This window comes from Entelurus aequoreus, linkage group LG14, assembly GCF_033978785.1.
Source record: "Entelurus aequoreus isolate RoL-2023_Sb linkage group LG14, RoL_Eaeq_v1.1, whole genome shotgun sequence".
Taxonomy (NCBI): domain Eukaryota; kingdom Metazoa; phylum Chordata; class Actinopteri; order Syngnathiformes; family Syngnathidae; genus Entelurus; species Entelurus aequoreus.
Window position 1 is genome coordinate 13,896,823 of NC_084744.1, and position 19,957 is coordinate 13,916,779.

The 19,957-nt window shown below is 31.6% G+C and overlaps 1 protein-coding gene across 7 annotated transcripts in view; it reads right to left on the reverse strand.

Moving 5' to 3' along the window:
* myo16 (myosin XVI) overlaps positions 1 to 19,957 on the reverse strand; it is a 375,845-nt gene that overhangs the window by 32,100 nt on the left and 323,788 nt on the right. For all 7 annotated transcript variants that reach the window (XM_062069026.1, XM_062069027.1, XM_062069029.1 and 4 more), the window contains 3 exons: positions 7,217 to 7,313; positions 3,235 to 3,520; positions 64 to 398 (listed from right to left, as the gene is read on the reverse strand). In XM_062069026.1, the coding sequence (XP_061925010.1) occupies positions 64 to 398; positions 3,235 to 3,520; positions 7,217 to 7,313 (718 nt within the window). The remainder of the gene's footprint in view (positions 1 to 63; positions 399 to 3,234; positions 3,521 to 7,216; positions 7,314 to 19,957) is intronic.

Sequence of the window (19,957 nt, forward strand, 5' to 3'; positions counted from 1 at the left end):
TAATAGTATCGCCAACACTTACGTCTAACATATGTTCTGTCTTCCAAAAGCAAGCGGACGTACCTGCGGGGTCTGTAGGGGACAGCTGGCACTTAGGGGGGCTCCCAGCTGGTGAGGCGTAGCCTTCTGGAGTGGGGCTCTCTTTGGCCGCCATCACCAGCCCCGCGCTGACCACCTCGTACGACGCACTCAGGCGGGTGTTGGGGTCCCTCTTTGGTTTCGGGGGAGGTTGCTTCCGAGGAGAGGAAACAGCGCCTCCAGTGGGGCTGTCCGCTACTTGCTGCAGCGCCGGTCTGACGCCCGGACTGCTGATGTCCACGGCGAGGGGGACGGGTACCGAGCTCGATCGAAAGTGGCGGATGACCCGGCTTCCCCCGCTGATAGCTTTTTCCACACTCCTACAAGAGATCAAAGATGTTTGTAGACCACCACAATGCATCCCTGAATTGTTGATCATAGATTAAGTACGTATCATAAATATACATACCATAAATGCTAATGACGCAAAAAGGACAAACAGGTGCTGCTAATAAATCTATTAACACTTTCTTTTTCTTTGATTTAATTACACGCAATTAGGACCAGCATCATTCATAGCCTGGGTAGTTTTTGTTAATAGAGGATATCTTTAAATTGAAAAAATTATAAAACGATTGCTACATATCCTTCTCATTGCCGGCTCCTGCAATGTTTTTAAATCATTGTTGAGTATAGATATTACTAGAAGTTACCAAAATTATAGCGATAATTGCAAACTTTTTTAACATAACACAATTAAAAATGGTTGTTTTTTTTAAAATTATCTTAGATACATTTTTGCTTGTATTAAATGTAGCTAAAATATAATAATTTAACAAACATAAAATGTCACTATTTGCATTTGGTAAAATATTATCGTCATCGGATATGGCACAACAAATAGCATATATTGGTGCAAATACAGATTCAGACAGTAATATGTTTTTAATTTCATGACTTTATATTTAATTAAGTTATTATTTTAATATAACATATTGTATATAACGACATTAAAAATATTGCATTATTAATTTGAAAAACCTCTGCTTGCTATACAAAAAAAACATGTTTTATTTTCAACAAAGACACACAAATTCTCTTTATCTCTGAATTTGACTGTTCATTTCTTATTAATCCATGTAAAACAAAGTATAGTTTGGTGGCAATTCAGAAATTCATAGTATTTCTTTCATGGTTTTATTATTTTGGATTTATTTTCAAAAATGTTTACAATACAATAGAAAAAGTGTATAAACATATATACACACATATATCCATCCATCCATTTTCTACCGCTTGTCTCTTACACACACACACACACACACACACACACACACACACACACACACACACACACACACACACACACACACACACACACACACACACACACACACACACACACACACACACACACACTGTATATATATATATATATATATATATATATATATATATATATATATATATATATATATACACACACACACACAGACTGTATATATACATATATATATATATATATATATACACACACACACACACACACACACACACACACACACACACGCACACACACGCACACACACACACACACATGCATACATGTTTATATATATTTGTTTTTGGTTTGTTTGTTTTTCTTTTAAATAAATGATAATAATAAATACCATTCTAATAGTTTTTGTTTTGTTTTACATGTATTTAAAGTTATTTTTTACTTTTGTATAAACAAGTGACAGTATTCCGTCCAGCTTGTCTTCTGCACATTTGGAAGTTTGTCATTTAATATTAGATATGCGATTGATTGATTGATTGAGACTTTTATTAGTAGGTTGCACAGTGAAGTACATATTCCGTACAATTGACCACTAAATGGTAACACCCGAATAAGTTTTTCAACTTGTTTAAGTCGGGGTCCACTTAAAGTGATTCATGATACAGATATATACTATCATATATACTATCATCATAATACAGTCATCACACAAGATAATCACATTGAATTATTTACATTATTTACAATCAGGGGTGTGGAAGGGGGGGTAGGATATGGACAACAAGTAGTGGAAATATAGAGAGAGAGAGAGAGAGAGAGAGAGAGAGAGAGAGAGAGAGAGAGAGAGAGAGAGAGAGAGAGAGAGAGAGAGAGAGAGAGAAGGCATAGGAATAAGTATCTGCATTTGATTGTTTACATTTGATTATTAGCATTTGATTATTAGCAATCCGGGGAGGGTGTTAGTTCAGGGTTGTAGCTGCCTGGAGGTGAACTTTTATTGCGGTTTTGAAGGAGGATAGAGATGCCCTTTCTTTTATACCTGTTGGGAGCGCATTCCACATTGATGTGGCATAGAAAGAGAATGAGTTAAGACCTTTGTTAGTTCGGAATCTGGGTTTAACGTGGTTAGTGGAGCTCCCCCTGGTGTTGTGGTTATGGCGGTCATTTACGTTAAGGAAGTAGTTTGACATGTACTTCGGTATCAGGGAGGTGTAGTGGATTTTATAGACTAGGCTCAGTGCAAGTTGTTTAACCCTGTCCTCCACCTTGAGCCAGCCCACTTTGGATAAGTGGATAGGAGTGAGGTGGGATCTGGGGTGGAGGTCTAGAAGTAACCTGACTAGCTTGTTCTGCGACATTTCAATATACCAACATTAATGGCAGAGGCCTTAATGTTCGTTATCTCTTACGTGCACAACATTCCAACATATTCCAAATCATAGGATATCACTGTGATATATCCCTCCCGAAATGATAATAATGTAACCATATTTGACAAATTTACCTGCAATTTCTATCATGTGTGCAGCATTACAGTCACACATCAACTGTCAAGCCGCAAATACGAGCTAAGGAGGCCAATTGAAGGATAAAGACCAACGTGATTACGCTTTCCAGGCTAATCTCCCTGCAGTAATTTGATCATATCCAGTTTGATATTTCCTACGCTAATCTCAGTCAGCCATCTGTCGTTTCTATGAATGCGGGCAGGGGGTGGGGGTGCTAGTGGGAGTGGGTGTGTCCAGTGGGTAGTCGATGTGCGTAAGTGATGAGGGAAGGAATTTTAATGGTAAGAAACTGGGTGGATTTGACCTAGTTTATCAATACAAGGATTGTTATGAATGTGTCTCCTGATGTTAAAGAGGTCAGTCGGACGTTGCATAACAGTGAAATAGCATCCAAGTACCACATCATTATTGCACAATTTGTAAGAATACCTTTTAACAGGTTGGTCCTCCTCCTTGCCCACCGGGTCGGGCCTCTCCCCAAGTGGCGGGCTGCCGCCAAGGGAGGTGCGGTGTGGGCCGCTGTTGCCGTGGCAACGCAGGCGGTCGCTCTCCCGCGCGATGTCGGCCGCGTTCTGGATGACCAGGCGGTCGTAGGTGCGCAGGCCCATGTCCTCCGCCCCCTGCAGGAAGCGCTGCACGCCGCGCTCGCCGTCTTTCCGCCGCGACGTCGAGAGCCGGCGACGCACGCGGCGCCTCGCCAGCCAGCCACGCACCACTAGGCAGAAGAAGAACGGACTACATTTGACCAACCGATGAATCTAGTCTTCTGAGGTTTCTGATCTGAGCCGAGGATGTCGTTGTGGCTTGTGCAGCCCTTTGAGACACTTGTGATTTAAGGCTATATAAATAAACTTTGATTGATTGATCGATTGATACTTCCTTATTCTCTTTTTTTACATATTGTCGGACACAATAACTAAAGAAAATCAAAAACTACATCGGTCTAAACTCATTTAAATCCTTTGAATTTTGCCCTTAAAGTAATTCCGTGTACAGGGAATTATTCTCTGAATTTGTAAACATGAACAAAAACTAAATAATTTGGGGAAAATAAAGATCTCGATTTGATGACTCTAGTATCGATCATATAGTGATACTCCCCTTGATGGCGACACCACCAATCCGATCCACCTCTTACGTATCATGTACAGTCTGTGACAACGCTGACACACCAACAGTTATTTTTATTTTCTCTCTTACTCTTATTAATCTTCTTGTTAATTTCTTGTTAATATACACTTACTTTCTGCTGCAATGTGGTTCTACTTCTTGAACTTTACCATGCACTTATTTATTTTGTTGTTTCGAGCTAGCTCAGCGGTTACCTTAGCTATTAGCATGCCTGCTCCTGCTTGATCTCAATGTGTAACAAGTTTAGCTTTGTCCTATTATCGTCTTTTCCGGGCTTTAAACCGCTACTTTTTCTCCCACACTTTGAACCCTGCGCCCTATACAAAGGTGCAGCTCATCTATGGATTTTTCTTTGCTAACTGCTTACTGCTAACTAATTATGGAAAGGATTGAGCAGAAAAAAATCAAACAATGTACTAAAATGATCCACTTTAAGAAACTGTTCAAACTAAACGTGCACAAGAAAGAAGAATTCTGATAAACATCTTGAACCTTTTAACTCCGAACCTAAAGAAGACAACTTCAGTGGTTTCAGAGCACAGGGGGGAGATGAATAAAGACATTAATTACTTTCCTGTTTTGTTTGATCAGTCATTTTGCTGCCGTGTTACAGGCACATTTTTAAAACAATTAAAGTATGTTAAAATCTTTTGTATTGTTATATATCTGCGGCTTATAGTCCGGTGCGTCTGATATATGAAAAAAAAAAGTTTTCTTCTAAGATTTAGTAGGTGCGGCTTATATACCAGTCCAGCGTATAGTCTGGAAAATATGATACTTGACAATGACACTTAAAGGTGCCATATGTAAGAATTTCATGTCAAGTCATCATTAAATGGCCCCGATATGTCAAAAGGCATTAATAAATCATGTGATTTTCGAATACTTCCATGACTGATAACAGTAGTTCAGCCGGGATATGCTCATTTCAAAATTAGATTTACAGCCCCGAAATATTGTTATTGTTTTCATTTCGATGTCCCGCCCTCCACCGTTTTAACCAATTAGAAAGTCTGTGAGTGTGTCACATCCAGCCACCTTTGTCGAGCTACTGCCACTGGTAAAGTTACTAAACATGTCAGACATTAGTAAATCTAAAAGGCCTCGTTACCATTCTCAACTCGTAGCTTGCCATTTGAAGTTCCTTGGAGTAGCCCAGTCGATCGAGCTGGATTCAGCTGTGTATCTGGCAACCTCAGTCAGGGAGAGGGGGAGGGGACTACAGCATTTTGACTGTGATTGCAGTACCATTTCAGGCCAGATTCTTACATATGGCTCCTTTAAGATACTAAGTAATGCATTTTACACAACGTTTGAAACAGTAGCCTATAGACATGCCTCGGTAAAAAGGTCTCCTCTTAAGCTTTGGGCATACATTAGGCTGCTAAGCATGCTCTACTTTTTTTCACCTGTGTAACCATTGCTAGCGTTGGTTGTAGTTCATTTTAGTCTTTGTTTTCCAATAGTACTGACAATAACCATATGATTGCCATTTGTTGTGATATTGTACGCAAAAACAAGAGATATCTACAGTGTGGCACTCGTCGCTTGCCATTTGGAGTTCCTTGGAGTAGCCCAGTTGATCGAGCTGGATTCAGCTGCGTACCTCAGTCAGGGAGAGGGGACTACAGAATTTTGACCGTGATTGCAGTATCATTTTTGGCCAGATTCTTACATATGGCTTCTTTAAGATACTGAGAAATGCATTTTACACTATTTTCCATAATGAAGGTGATTATTATTAACTTGTGGAGCCTCTCCACACTGTGTATGGAGACACACAATTAACTGCTAGCTTGTCAGCTAAGGCAGGGGTCGGCAACCCGCGGCTCCGGAGCCGCATGCGGCTCCTTGACCACTCTGATGCGGCTCAGCTACATACATGCCGACCCCCCCGATTTTCCCAGGAGATTTATGGATCTCAGTGTCCCTCATAGATTACTCCCAGGGAAAAAATAATCCTATTTACACTCTAATTACTAAATAAAGGGCGTGCCCTAATTGCACTGCAGTAATTGTCCTCTATAGCATTTACATACAGTGTGCCAGTCCAGCCACATGTTGCATGTTGTTATTACTTGCACACACAGGAGACAGCAAAGCATACTTAGTCATCAGCCACACAGCTTACACTGACGGTAGCCGTATCAAACAACTTTAACATTGTTACGTTACAAATATGCGCCACACTGTGAACCCACACCAAAAAAGAATGAAAAACACATTTCTGGAGAACATCCCACCGTAACACAACATAAACACAACACAACCATTACCCAGAATCCCATGCAGCCCTAACTCTTCCGGTCTACATTATACACCCCCGCCACCACCAAATCCCCCCACACATCAACCCCCCCCCCCCCCCCCCCCTCTCCGTGCGTTGGTTGAGCGGAAGAGTTAGGGCTGCATGGGATTCTGGGTATTGGTACCGTCAGTGTAAGATGTGTGGCTGCTGAGTTAGTACGCCTTACTGTCACTTACGTGAGCAAGCTGAAATTGCATTCTACGTGTGGTCGAGCAGGTACACTGTTAGGGCAGACTATAGAGGGCGCCAAATGCAGTGTTATCACGCTCTGATATTCGGGAGTCTCCCGGGAAAAATGAGAGGGTTGGCAAGTATGACGCTATCAAGCGCCATTCATTCAAAACTCGCGGGCTGCACTAACATCAAATTTCCACATTAAAGTGCGTGCCGGTGCGTGTGTCTGAGACCCCTAGTTAACATAGCACAAAGCGTTTAAGCTTTGTATGCGGTGTTTTTCATTTTAAATTTAACATTTTTTTTGTGGCTCCCATTACTTTCTTTAATTTGTGAAACTTGCCAAAATGGCTCTTTGAGTGGTAAAGGTTGCCGACCCCTGAGCTAGGGGGACTAAATATAAATAAATGTGACCGAAAAGCACTAATCAGCAACGGCGATCGTGTACTTTTCCAAAAAAATTGTCCATTACTAATCAGTCGTCACTTGATCGGCACATCACTAATCAACTGTTTGAATTCCAGCATCAAAGTTACATTTTGGCCCTTTGTTTTGACCTCATTTTTAAATATTGCTATTTTTTCTCGCGGTGAGTTCATGGAAAGAAACGCACTGAAGTCCCGGGCATATTAAAACAAACAAACATATTAAAACCTGTTTGCATTGGGTGTTTCGATACATTTTAAGCGGGTCCATTAAAACACAGATGATTTTGGACTTGTTTAAAATAAAACATGCTTGTTTTTACTACTCAGGCAAGCACACCATGAGACACACACGAATCATTTCCTACATTACCTTTCTGGCAGGTGATGATCTTTTTATGAAGCTGGTAGCAGCGGTCGTTGAGCTGGTCTGCCTGCCAGTATCTGAGAAACACTTTGCTGCTGCCCACCTACGTGGAAACACAAACGACGTAAAGAACGTACGCATCGTGTGTGCAGCATTCAATGTGTGCATGGTGGCTGAGTGACATCCTTCCATTCATTGCAACACTTGCAGGAGACACTTTTTTTAATAAGCCAGCTGTTGTGGAGATTTGTGTGTGTGTGTGTGTGTTCTTGTATTTCTACCCTTCTTGAGACATCAGCAAGGAATACTACCGTCCATATGAGGACCGGTGAACAAGTTAAGACATAAATCATTGTCCCAATACGGAAAACCATTGCATCAGATTAGAGAATGTCTCATTTGCACCCCTGGTGGTGAAATCTATCAAAATGAGGGTGGTCCCAAAAAGGAGGGATTTTTCAAATTGACTGTGTGTCGGTTTTAAAAGTGCTCCCCCTCTGGTCAACATATGAAATAACAAGTGTGTGTAAAAAGTTTGAAGTGCTCCCCCTCTGGTCAACATATGAAATAACAAGTGTGTGTAAGAAATTGAAATGCGCCCCCTTTGGCCCAATTTTTATTTTTATTTTTTTATAATTAAATATGTATATAGAGACAAATTGTAATAACTTGAAGTAAATAATGAAGATTTAAAAACCAATTACAAACAAAAAATTTAAAAAAATTCTTATAAAATTGGGAACAATTTCTCGTATTCTTTCTGTTTCTGTAATATTGCAATATCTTCTTGTAAAATTATTACTTTTTAATGTAAAATTATTACTTTTTATTGCAAAATGGTGGCATTTGTCATATCAAATTCTGACTTTTATCGCAAAATTGCAAATGTTTGTTTTTGTTTTTGGAAAAGAGTGAAATATTTTGAGTAAAATGATGACATTTGTCATAATTTTGCCAAGTAAAATTCAGATTATTATTATTATAATATTGACTTTGAGTTTATTTGGAACATGCATGCATACAACATGATACATCACAATTTCCAGTTTCTCTATTCAACATGTTCTAAAAGGAGTAGGAAGAAGCAGAGCTTATTTAATCCTACCCCTTTTCCTTTACATAGCAGTTGCTAAAACTTTTGTTCACTTCCTGTTCTCAATTTATTCACAATGTACTCCATAGGTAATAACAATAAAAATAAATGAATAAATAATAATTGGTGAAGTAAGTTATATTTCATATGGTGAGATAAGTAAGATTATCTTGAAAATGAATGGATGGATGAAAAAAAATCAGAATGTTTATCATGGTTCTTCTTCTTTGTACTTTGTAAACACTTTAATTTTGAAGAGTTTCTTGAAGTGGATCATATTAGTACATTGTTTGATTTCTTTGCTTAATCCATTCCATAATTGTATTCCACATACTGATATACTGAAGGTCTTAAGTGTAGTGCGTGCTTAAAACATTTTTTAATTACATTTTTTGTCTAAGATTATATTTCTCCTTTTTTGTTGAGAATAATTGTTGTATATTCTTGGGTAGCAGATTGTAGTTTGCTTTGTGTATAATTTTAGCTGTTTGCAAATTCACTATGTCTAATATTGCCAACATTTTAAAGTTTTCTTATATAATTGTGACTTTTGTTGAGTAAAATTACGACTTTTCATAGAATTGCCATAATGTTAAGCTTTTCTTGTAAAATTACGACTGTTATTGAGTAAAATTCCAACTTCTATCATAATATTGCACAAATTTTGACTTGCGTTGAGTAAAATGACGACTTTTATTATAATACTGCCAACATGCATCCATCCATTTTCTACCGCTTGTCCCTTTCTAGGGTCGCTGGAGCCTATCTCAGCTGCATTCGGGTTTTTTCGGTGGCCAAAATTAATTAAAAAAAAAAAAAAGAAATAAATATGTATATAGAAACATATTGTAATAACTTGAAGTAAATAATGAAGATTAAAAACCAATTACAAACAAAAGTAAAATAACTAAAAGCAGTCTTTTTCTCACAATGTGTCGACTTTTATCTCATAAAATTGGGAACAATTTCTCATATTCTTTCTGTTTCTGTAATATTGCAATATTTTCTCGTAAAATATTACTTTTTATTGCAAAATGGTGGCATTTGTCATAGAAAATTCTGACTTTTATCGCAAAATTGCCAATTTTTGTTTTTGTTTTTGGAAAACAGTGACATTTTTTAAGTAAAATGATTACTTTTGCCAAGTAAAATTCTGATTATTGTTATTATAATATTGCCAACATTTTTAAGTTTTCTTATCAAATTGTGACTTTCGTCGAATGAAATTACGACTCTTTTCATAGAATTGCCAAAATTTTAAGCTTTGTGACTGTTATTGAGTAAAATTCCAACGTCTATCATAATATTGCACAAATGTTCAGTTTTTCTTGCAAAATTTTGACTTGTGTTGAGTAAAATGATGACTTTTATTATAATACTGCCAACATTCTTGTGAAATAGTGACCTTTTTCTTGTGAAAGTCCAAGCTTTTTTATATTTGCATAGTATGTATATATTATTAATGTTGTAAATACAAATCTTTATATATCTAGAAAGGGCGGTCCTAAAGAGGTAGGCTTTTTTCGGTGGCCAAAATTAATAAAAAAATAAATAAATAAATAAATATGTATATAGAAACATATTGTAATAACTTGAAGTAAATAATGAAGATTAAAAACCAATTACAAACAAAAGTAAAATAACTAAAAGCGGGCTTTTTCTCACAATGTGTCGACTTTTATCTCATAAAATTTGGAACAATTTCTCATATTCTTTCTGTTTCTGTAATATTGCAATATTTTCTCGTAAAATTATTACTTTTTATTGCAAAATGGTGGCATTTGTCATATAAAATTCTGACTTTTATCGCAAAATTGCCAATTTTTGTTTTGTTTTTGGAAAACAGTGACATTTTTTGAGTAAAATGATTACTTTTGCCAAGTAAAATTCTGATTATTGTTATTATAATATTGCCAACATTTTTAAGTTTTCTTATCAAATTGTGACTTTTGTCGAATAAAATTACGACTCTTTTCATAGAATTGCCAAAATTTTAAGCTTTGTGACTGCTATTGAGTAAAATTCCAACTTCTATCACAATATTGCACAAATGTTCAGTTTTTCTTGCAAAATTTTGACTTGTGTTGAGTAAAATGATGACTTTTATTATAATACTGCCAACATTCTTGTGAAATAGTGACCTTTTTCTTGTGAAAGTCCAAGCTTTTTTATATTTGAATAGTATGTATATATTATTAATGTTGTAAATACAAATCTTTGTATATCTAGAAAGGGTGGTCCTAAAGAGGTAAGCTTTTTTCGGTGGCCAAAATGTATTTAAAAAAAAAGAAATACATATGTATATAGAGACATTTTGTAATAACTTGAAGTAAATAATGAAGATTAGAAACCAATTACAAACAAAAATGTAATAACTAAAAGCAGTCTTTTTCTGACAATGTGTCGACTTTTATCTCATAAAATTGGGAACAATTTCTCATATTTTTTCTGTTTCTGTAATATAGCTATATTTTCTCGTAAAATTATTACTTTTTTATGTAAAATTATTACTTTTTATTGTAAAATGGTGGCATTTGTCATATAAAATTCAGACTTTTATCGCAAAATTGCCAATTTATTTTGTTTTTGGAAAACATTTTTTGAGTAAAAAGATGACTTTTTCCAAGCAAAATTCTGATTATTGTTATTATAATATTGCCAACATTTTTAAGTTTTCTTATAAAATTGTGACTTTTGTCAAGTAAAAATTATGACTCTTTTCATAAAATTGCCAAAATGTTAAGCTTTTCTTGTAAAGGTGCGACTGTTATTGAGTAAAATTACAACTTTTGTAATAATACTGCACAAATGTTCAGTTTTTCTTGTAAAATTTTGACTTGCGTTGAGTAAAATGACGACTTTTATCATAATACTGACAAAATTCTAAGTTTTTATTGTGAAATTGTGACATCTTTCTTGTGAAAGTCCAACTCATGTTTCACAACAAGCTTTTTTATACTTGCATGGTATGTATATATTATTAATGTTGTAAATACAAATCTTTATATATCTAGAAAGGGCGGTCCTAAAGAGGTAGGCATTTTTCGGTTGCCAAAATTAATAAAAATTAAAAAAAATAAATAAATATGTATATAGAAACATATTGTAATAACTTGAAGTAAATAATGAAGATTAAAAACCAATTACAAACAAAAGTAAAATAACTAAAAGCAGTCTTTTTCTCACAATGTGTCGACTTTTATCTCATAAAATTGGGAACAATTTCTCATATTCTTTCTGTTTCTGTAATATTGCAATATTTTCTCGTAAAATTATTACTTTTTATTGCAAAATGGTGGCATTTGTCATATAAAATTCTGACTTTTATCGCAAAATTGCCAATTTTTGTTTTGTTTTTGGAAAACAGTGACATTTTTTGAGTAAAATGATTACTTTTGCCAAGTAAAATTCTGATTATTGTTACTATAATATTGCCAACATTTTTAAGTTTTCTTATCAAATTGTGACTTTTGTCAAATAAAATTACGACTCTTTTCATAGAATTGCCAACATTTTAAGCTTTGTGACTGTTATTGAGTAAAATTCCAACTTCTATCATAATATTGCACAAATGTTCAGTTTTTCTTGCAAAATTTTGACTTGTGTTGAGTAAAATTATGACTTTTATTATAATACTGCAACATTCTTGTGAAATAGTGACCTTTTTCTTGTGAAAGTCCAAGCTTTTTTATATTTGCATAGTATGTATATATTATTAATGTTGTAAATACAAATCTTTATATATCTAGAAAGGGCGGTCCTAAAGAGGTAGGCTTTATTCGGTGGCCAAAATTAATTAAAAAAAAAAAAAAGAAATAAATATGTATATAGAAACATATTGTAATAACTTGAAGTAAATAATGAAGATTAAAAACCAATTACAAACAAAAGTAAAATAACTAAAAGCAGTCTTTTTCTCACAATGTGTCGACTTTTATCTCATAAAATTGGGAACAATTTCTCATATTCTTTCTGTTTCTGTAATATTGCAATATTTTCTCATAAAAGTATTACTTTTTAATGTAAAATTATTACTTGTTATTGCAAAATGGTGGCATTTGTCATATAAAATTCTGACTTTTATCGCAAAATTGCCAATTTTTGTTTTGTTTTTGGAAAACAGTGACATTTTTTTAGTAAAATGATTACTTTTGCCAAGTAAAATTCAGATTATTGTTATTATAATATTGCCAAAATGTTTAAGTTTTCTTATCAATTGTGACTTTTGTCAAATAAAATTACGACTCTTTTCATAGAATTGCCAAAATTTTAAGCTTTGTGACTGTTATTGAGTAAAATTCCAACTTCTATCATAATATTGCACAAATGTTCAGTTTTTCTTGCAACATTTTGACTTGTGTTGAGTAAAATGATGACTTTTATTATAATACTGCCAACATTCTTGTGAAATAGTGACCTTTTTCTTGTGAAAGTCCAAGCTTTTTTATATTTGCATAGTATGTATATATTATTAATGTTGTAAATACAAATCTTTATATATCTAGAAAGGGCGGTCCTAAAGAGGTAGGCTTTTTTCGGTGGCCAAAATTAATTTAAAAAAAAAATAAATAAATATGTATATATAAACATATTGTAATAACTTGAAGTAAATAATGAAGATTAGAAACCAATTACAAACAAAAGTAAAATAACTAAAAGCAGTCTTTTTCTCACAATGTGTCGACTTTTATCTCATAAAATTGGGAACAATTTCTCATATTTTTTCTGTTTCTGTAATATTGCAATATTTTCTCGTAAAATTATTACTTTTTTATGTAAAATTATTACTTTTTATTGTAAAATGGTGGCATTTGTCATATAAAATTCAGACTTTTATCGCAAAATTGCCAATTTATTTTGTTTTTGGAAAACATTTTTTGAGTAAAAAGATTACTTTTTCCAAGCAAAATTCTGATTATTGTTATTATAATATTGCCAACATTTTTAAGTTTTCTTATAAAATTGTGACTTTTGTCAAGTAAAAATTATGACTCTTTTCATAAAATTGCCAAAATGTTCAGCTTTTCTTGTAAAGGTGCGACTGTTATTGAGTGAAATTACAACTTTTGTAATAATACTGCACAAATGTTCAGTTTTTCTTGTAAAATTTTGACTTGCGTTGAGTAAAATGACGACTTTTATCATAATACTGACAAAATTCTAAGCTTTTATTGTAAAATTGTGACATTTTTCTTGTGAAAGTCCAACTCATGTTTCACAACAAGCTTTTTTATACTTGCGTAGTATGTATATATTATTAATGTTGTAAATACAAATCTTTGTATATCTAGAAAGGGCGGTCCTAAAGAGGTAAGCTTTTTTCGGTGGCCAAAATGTATTTAAAAAAAAAGAAATACATATGTATATAGAGACATTTTGTAATAACTTGAAGTAAATAATGAAGATTAGAAACCAAGTACAAACAAAAATTGAATAACTAAAAGCAGTCTTTTTCTCACAATGTGTCGACTTTTATCTCATAAAATTGGGAACAATTTCTCATATTTTTTCTGTTTCTGTAATATTGCAATATTTTCTTGTAAAATTATTACTTTTTTATGTAAAATTATTACTTTTTATTGTAAAAATGGTGGCATTAGTCATATAAAATTCAGACTTTTATCGCAAAATTGCCAATTTATTTTGTTTTTGGAAAACATTTTTTGAGTAAAAAGATTACTTTTTCCAAGCAAAATTCTGATTATTGTTATTATAATATTGCCAACATTTTTAAGTTTTCTTATAAAATTGTGACTTTTGTCAAGTAAAAATTATGACTCTTTTCATAAAATTGCCAAAATGTTCAGCTTTTCTTGTAAAGGTGCGACTGTTATTGAGTAAAATTACAACTTTTGTAATAATACTGCACAAATGTTCAGTTTTTCTTGTAAAATTTTGACTTGCGTTGAGTAAAATGACGACTTTTATCATAATACTGACAAAATTCTAAGTTTTTATTGTGAAATTGTGACATTTTTCTTGTGAAAGTCCAACTCATGTTTCACAACAAGCTTTTTCATACTTTCATAGTATGTATATATTATTAATGTTGTAAATACACATCTTTATATATCTAGAAAGGGCGGTCCTAAAGAGGTAGGTTTTTTTCGGTGGCCAAAATATATTTTAAAAAAAAGAACTACATATGTATATAGAGACATTTTGTAATAACTTGAAGTAAATAATGAAGATTAGAAACCAATTACAAACAAAAATGTAATAACTAAAAGCAGTCTTTTTCTCACAATGTGTCGACTTTTATCTCATAAAATTGGGAACCATTTCTCATATTTTTTCTGTTTCTGTAATATTGCAATATTTTCTCGTAAAATTATTACTTTTTTATGTAAAATTATTACTTTTTATTGTAAAAATGGTGGCATTAGTCATATAAAATTCAGACTTTTATCGCAAAATTGCCAATTTATTTTGTTTTTGGAAAACATTTTTTGAGTAAAAAGATTACTTTTTCCAAGCAAAATTCTGATTATTGTTATTATAATATTGCCAACATTTTTAAGTTTTCTTATAAAATTGTGACTTTTGTCAAGTAAAAATTATGACTCTTTTCATAAAATTGCCAAAATGTTAAGCGACTGTTATTGAGTAAAATTACAACTTTTGTAATAATACTGCACAAATGTTCAGTTTTTCTTGTAAAATTTTGACTTGCGTTGAGTAAAATGACGACTTTTATCATAATACTGACAAAATTCTAAGTTTTTATTGTGAAATTGTGACATTTTTCTTGTGAAAGTCCAACTCATGTTTCACAACAAGCTTTTTTATACTTGCGTAGTATGTATATATTATTAATGTTGTAAATACAAATCTTTGTATATCTAGAAAGGGCGGTCCTAAAGAGGTAAGCTTTTTTCGGTGGCCAAAATGTATTTAAAAAAAAAGAAATACATATGTATATAGAGACATTTTGTAATAACTTGAAGTAAATAATGAAGATTAGAAACCAATTACAAACAAAAATTTAATAACTAAAAGCAGTCTTTTTCTCACAATGTGTCGACTTTTATCTCATAAAATTGGGAACAATTTCTCATATGTTTTCTGTTTCTGTAATATTGCAATATTTTCCCGTAAAATTATTACTTTTTTATGTAAAATTAGTACTTTTTATTGTAAAATGGTGGCATTTGTCATATAAAATTCAGACTTTTATCGCAAAATTGCCAATTTATTTTGTTTTTGGAAAACATTTTTTGGGTAAAAAGATTACTTTTTCCAAGCAAAATTCTGATTATTGTTATTATATTGCCAACATTTTTAAGTTTTCTTATAAAATTGTGACTTTTGTCAAGTAAAAATTATGACTCTTTTCATAAAATTGCCAAAATGTTAAGCTTTTCTTGTAAAGGTGCGACTGTTATTGAGTAAAATTACAACTTTTGTAATAACACTGCACAAATGTTCAGTTTTTCTTGTAAAATTTTGACTTGCGTTGAGTAAAATGACGACTTTTATCATAATACTGACAAAATTCTAAGTTTTTATTGTGAAATTGTGACATTTTTCTTGGGAAAGTCCAACTCATGTTTCACAACAAGCTTTTTCATACTTGCATAGTATGTATATATTATTAATGTTGTAAATACAAATCTTTATATATCTAGAAAGGGTGGTCCTAAAGAGGTAGGCATTTTTCGGTGGCCAAAAATAATTAAAGAAAAAAAAAAGAAATAAATATGTATATATAAACATATTGTAATAACTTGAAGTAAATAATGAAGATTAAAACCCAATTACAAACAAAAGTAAAATAACTAAAAGCAGTCTTTTTCTCACAATGTGTCGACTTTTATCTCATAAAATTGGGAACAATTTCTCATATTCTTTCTGTTTCTGTAATATTGCAATATTTTCTCGTAAAATTATTACTTTTTATTGCAAAATGGTGGCATTTGTCATATAAAATTCTGACTTTTATCGCAAAATTGCCAATTTTTGTTTTGTTTTTGGAAAACAGTGACATTTTTTGAGTAAAATGATTACTTTTGCCAAGTAAAATTCTGATTATTGTTATTATAATATTGCCAACATTTTTAAGTTTTCTTATCAAATTGTGACTTTTGTCGAATAAAATTACGACTCTTTTCATAGAATTGCCAACATTTTAAGCTTTGTGACTGCTATTGAGTAAAATTCCAACTTCTATCACAATATTGCACAAATGTTCAGTTTTTCTTGCAAAATTTTGACTTGTGTTGAGTAAAATGATGACTTTTATTATAATACTGCCAACATTCTTGTGAAATAGTGACCTTTTTCTTGTGAAAGTCCAAGCTTTTTTATATTTGCATAGTATGTATATATTATTAATGTTGTAAATACAAATCTTTGTATATCTAGAAAGGGCGGTCCTAAAGAGGTAAGCTTTTTTCGGTGGCCAAAATGTATTTAAAAAAAAAGAAATACATATGTATATAGAGACATTTTGTAATAACTTGAAGTAAATAATGAAGATTAGAAACCAATTACAAACAAAAATTTAATAACTAAAAGCAGTCTTTTTCTGACAATGTGTCGACTTTTATCTCATAAAATTGGGAACAATTTCTCATATTTTTTCTGTTTCTGTAATATAGCTATATTTTCTCGTAAAATTATTACTTTTTTATGTAAAATTATTACTTTTTATTGTAAAATGGTGGCATTTGTCATATAAAATTCAGACTTTTATCGCAAAATTGCCAATTTATTTTGTTTTTGGAAAACATTTTTTGAGTAAAAAGATGACTTTTTCCAAGCAAAATTCTGATTATTGTTATTATAATATTGCCAACATTTTTAAGTTTTCTTATAAAATTGTGACTTTTGTCAAGTAAAAATTATGACTCTTTTCATAAAATTGCCAAAATGTTAAGCTTTTCTTGTAAAGGTGCGACTGTTATTGAGTAAAATTACAACTTTTGTAATAATACTGCACAAATGTTCAGTTTTTCTTGTAAAATTTTGACTTGCGTTGAGTAAAATGACGACTTTTATCATAATACTGACAAAATTCTAAGTTTTTATTGTGAAATTGTGACATCTTTCTTGTGAAAGTCCAACTCATGTTTCACAACAAGCTTTTTTATACTTGCATGGTATGTATATATTATTAATGTTGTAAATACAAATCTTTATATATCTAGAAAGGGCGGTCCTAAAGAGGTAGGCATTTTTCGGTTGCCAAAATTAATAAAAATTAAAAAAAATAAATAAATATGTATATAGAAACATATTGTAATAACTTGAAGTAAATAATGAAGATTAAAAACCAATTACAAACAAAAGTAAAATAACTAAAAGCAGTCTTTTTCTCACAATGTGTCGACTTTTATCTCATAAAATTGGGAACAATTTCTCATATTCTTTCTGTTTCTGTAATATTGCAATATTTTCTCGTAAAATTATTACTTTTTATTGCAAAATGGTGGCATTTGTCATATAAAATTCTGACTTTTATCGCAAAATTGCCAATTTTTGTTTTGTTTTTGGAAAACAGTGACATTTTTTGAGTAAAATGATTACTTTTGCCAAGTAAAATTCTGATTATTGTTATTATAATATTGCCAACATTTTTAAGTTTTCTTATCAAATTGTGACTTTTGTCGAATAAAATTACGACTCTTTTCATAGAATTGCCAACATTTTAAGCTTTGTGACTGCTATTGAGTAAAATTCCAACTTCTATCATAATATTGCACAAATGTTCAGTTTTTCTTGCAAAATTTTGACTTGTGTTGAGTAAAATTATGACTTTTATTATAATACTGCCAACATTCTTGTGAAATAGTGACCTTTTTCTTGTGAAAGTCCAAGCTTTTTTATATTTGCATAGTATGTATATATTATTAATGTTGTAAATACAAATCTTTATATATCTAGAAAGGGCGGTCCTAAAGAGGTAGGCTTTATTCGGTGGCCAAAATTAATTAAAAAAAAAAAAAAAGAAATAAATATGTATATAGAAACATATTGTAATAACTTGAAGTAAATAATGAAGATTAAAAACCAATTACAAACAAAAGTAAAATAACTAAAAGCAGTCTTTTTCTCACAATGTGTCGACTTTTATCTCATAAAATTGGGAACAATTTCTCATATTCTTTCTGTTTCTGTAATATTGCAATATTTTCTCATAAAAGTATTACTTTTTAATGTAAAATTATTACTTGTTATTGCAAAATGGTGGCATTTGTCATATAAAATTCTGACTTTTATCGCAAAATTGCCAATTTTTGTTTTGTTTTTGGAAAACAGTGACATTTTTTTAGTAAAATTATTACTTTTGCCAAGTAAAATTCAGATTATTGTTATTATAATATTGCCAAAATGTTTAAGTTTTCTTATCAAATTGTGACTTTTGTCAAATAAAATTACGACTCTTTTCATAGAATTGCCAAAATTTTAAGCTTTGTGACTGTTATTGAGTAAAATTCCAACTTCTATCATAATATTGCACAAATGTTCAGTTTTTCTTGCAACATTTTGACTTGTGTTGAGTAAAATGATGACTTTTATTATAATACTGCCAACATTCTTGTGAAATAGTGACCTTTTTCTTGTGAAAGTCCAAGCTTTTTTATATTTGCATAGTATGTATATATTATTAATGTTGTAAATACAAATCTTTATATATCTAGAAAGGGCGGTCCTAAAGAGGTAAGCTTTTTTCGGTGGCCAAAATGTATTTAAAAAAAAAGAAATACATATGTATATAGAGACATTTTGTAATAACTTGAAGTAAATAATGAAGATTAGAAACCAATTACAAACAAAAATTTAATAACTAAAAGCAGTCTTTTTCTCACAATGTGTCGACTTTTATCTCATAAAATTGGGAACAATTTCTCATATGTTTTCTGTTTCTGTAATATTGCAATATTTTCCCGTAAAATTATTACTTTTTTATGTAAAATTAGTACTTTTTATTGTAAAATGGTGGCATTTGTCATATAAAATTCAGACTTTTATCGCAAAATTGCCAATTTATTTTGTTTTTGGAAAACATTTTTTGGGTAAAAAGATTACTTTTTCCAAGCAAAATTCTGATTATTGTTATTATATTGCCAACATTTTTAAGTTTTCTTATAAAATTGTGACTTTTGTCAAGTAAAAATTATGACTCTTTTCATAAAATTGCCAAAATGTTAAGCTTTTCTTGTAAAGGTGCGACTGTTATTGAGTAAAATTACAACTTTTGTAATAACACTGCACAAATGTTCAGTTTTTCTTGTAAAATTTTGACTTGCGTTGAGTAAAATGACGACTTTTATCATAATACTGACAAAATTCTAAGTTTTTATTGTGAAATTGTGACATTTTTCTTGTGAAAGTCCAACTCATGTTTCACAACAAGCTTTTTCATACTTGCATAGTATGTATATATTATTAATGTTGTAAATACAAATCTTTATATATCTAGAAAGGGCGGTCCTAAAGAGGTAAGCTTTTTTCGGTGGCCAAAAATAATTAAAGAAAAAAAAAAGAAATAAATATGTATATATAAACATATTGTAATAACTTGAAGTAAATAATGAAGATTAAAACCCAATTACAAACAAAAGTAAAATAACTAAAAGCAGTCTTTTTCTCACAATGTGTCGACTTTTATCTCATAAAATTGGGAACAATTTCTCATATTCTTTCTGTTT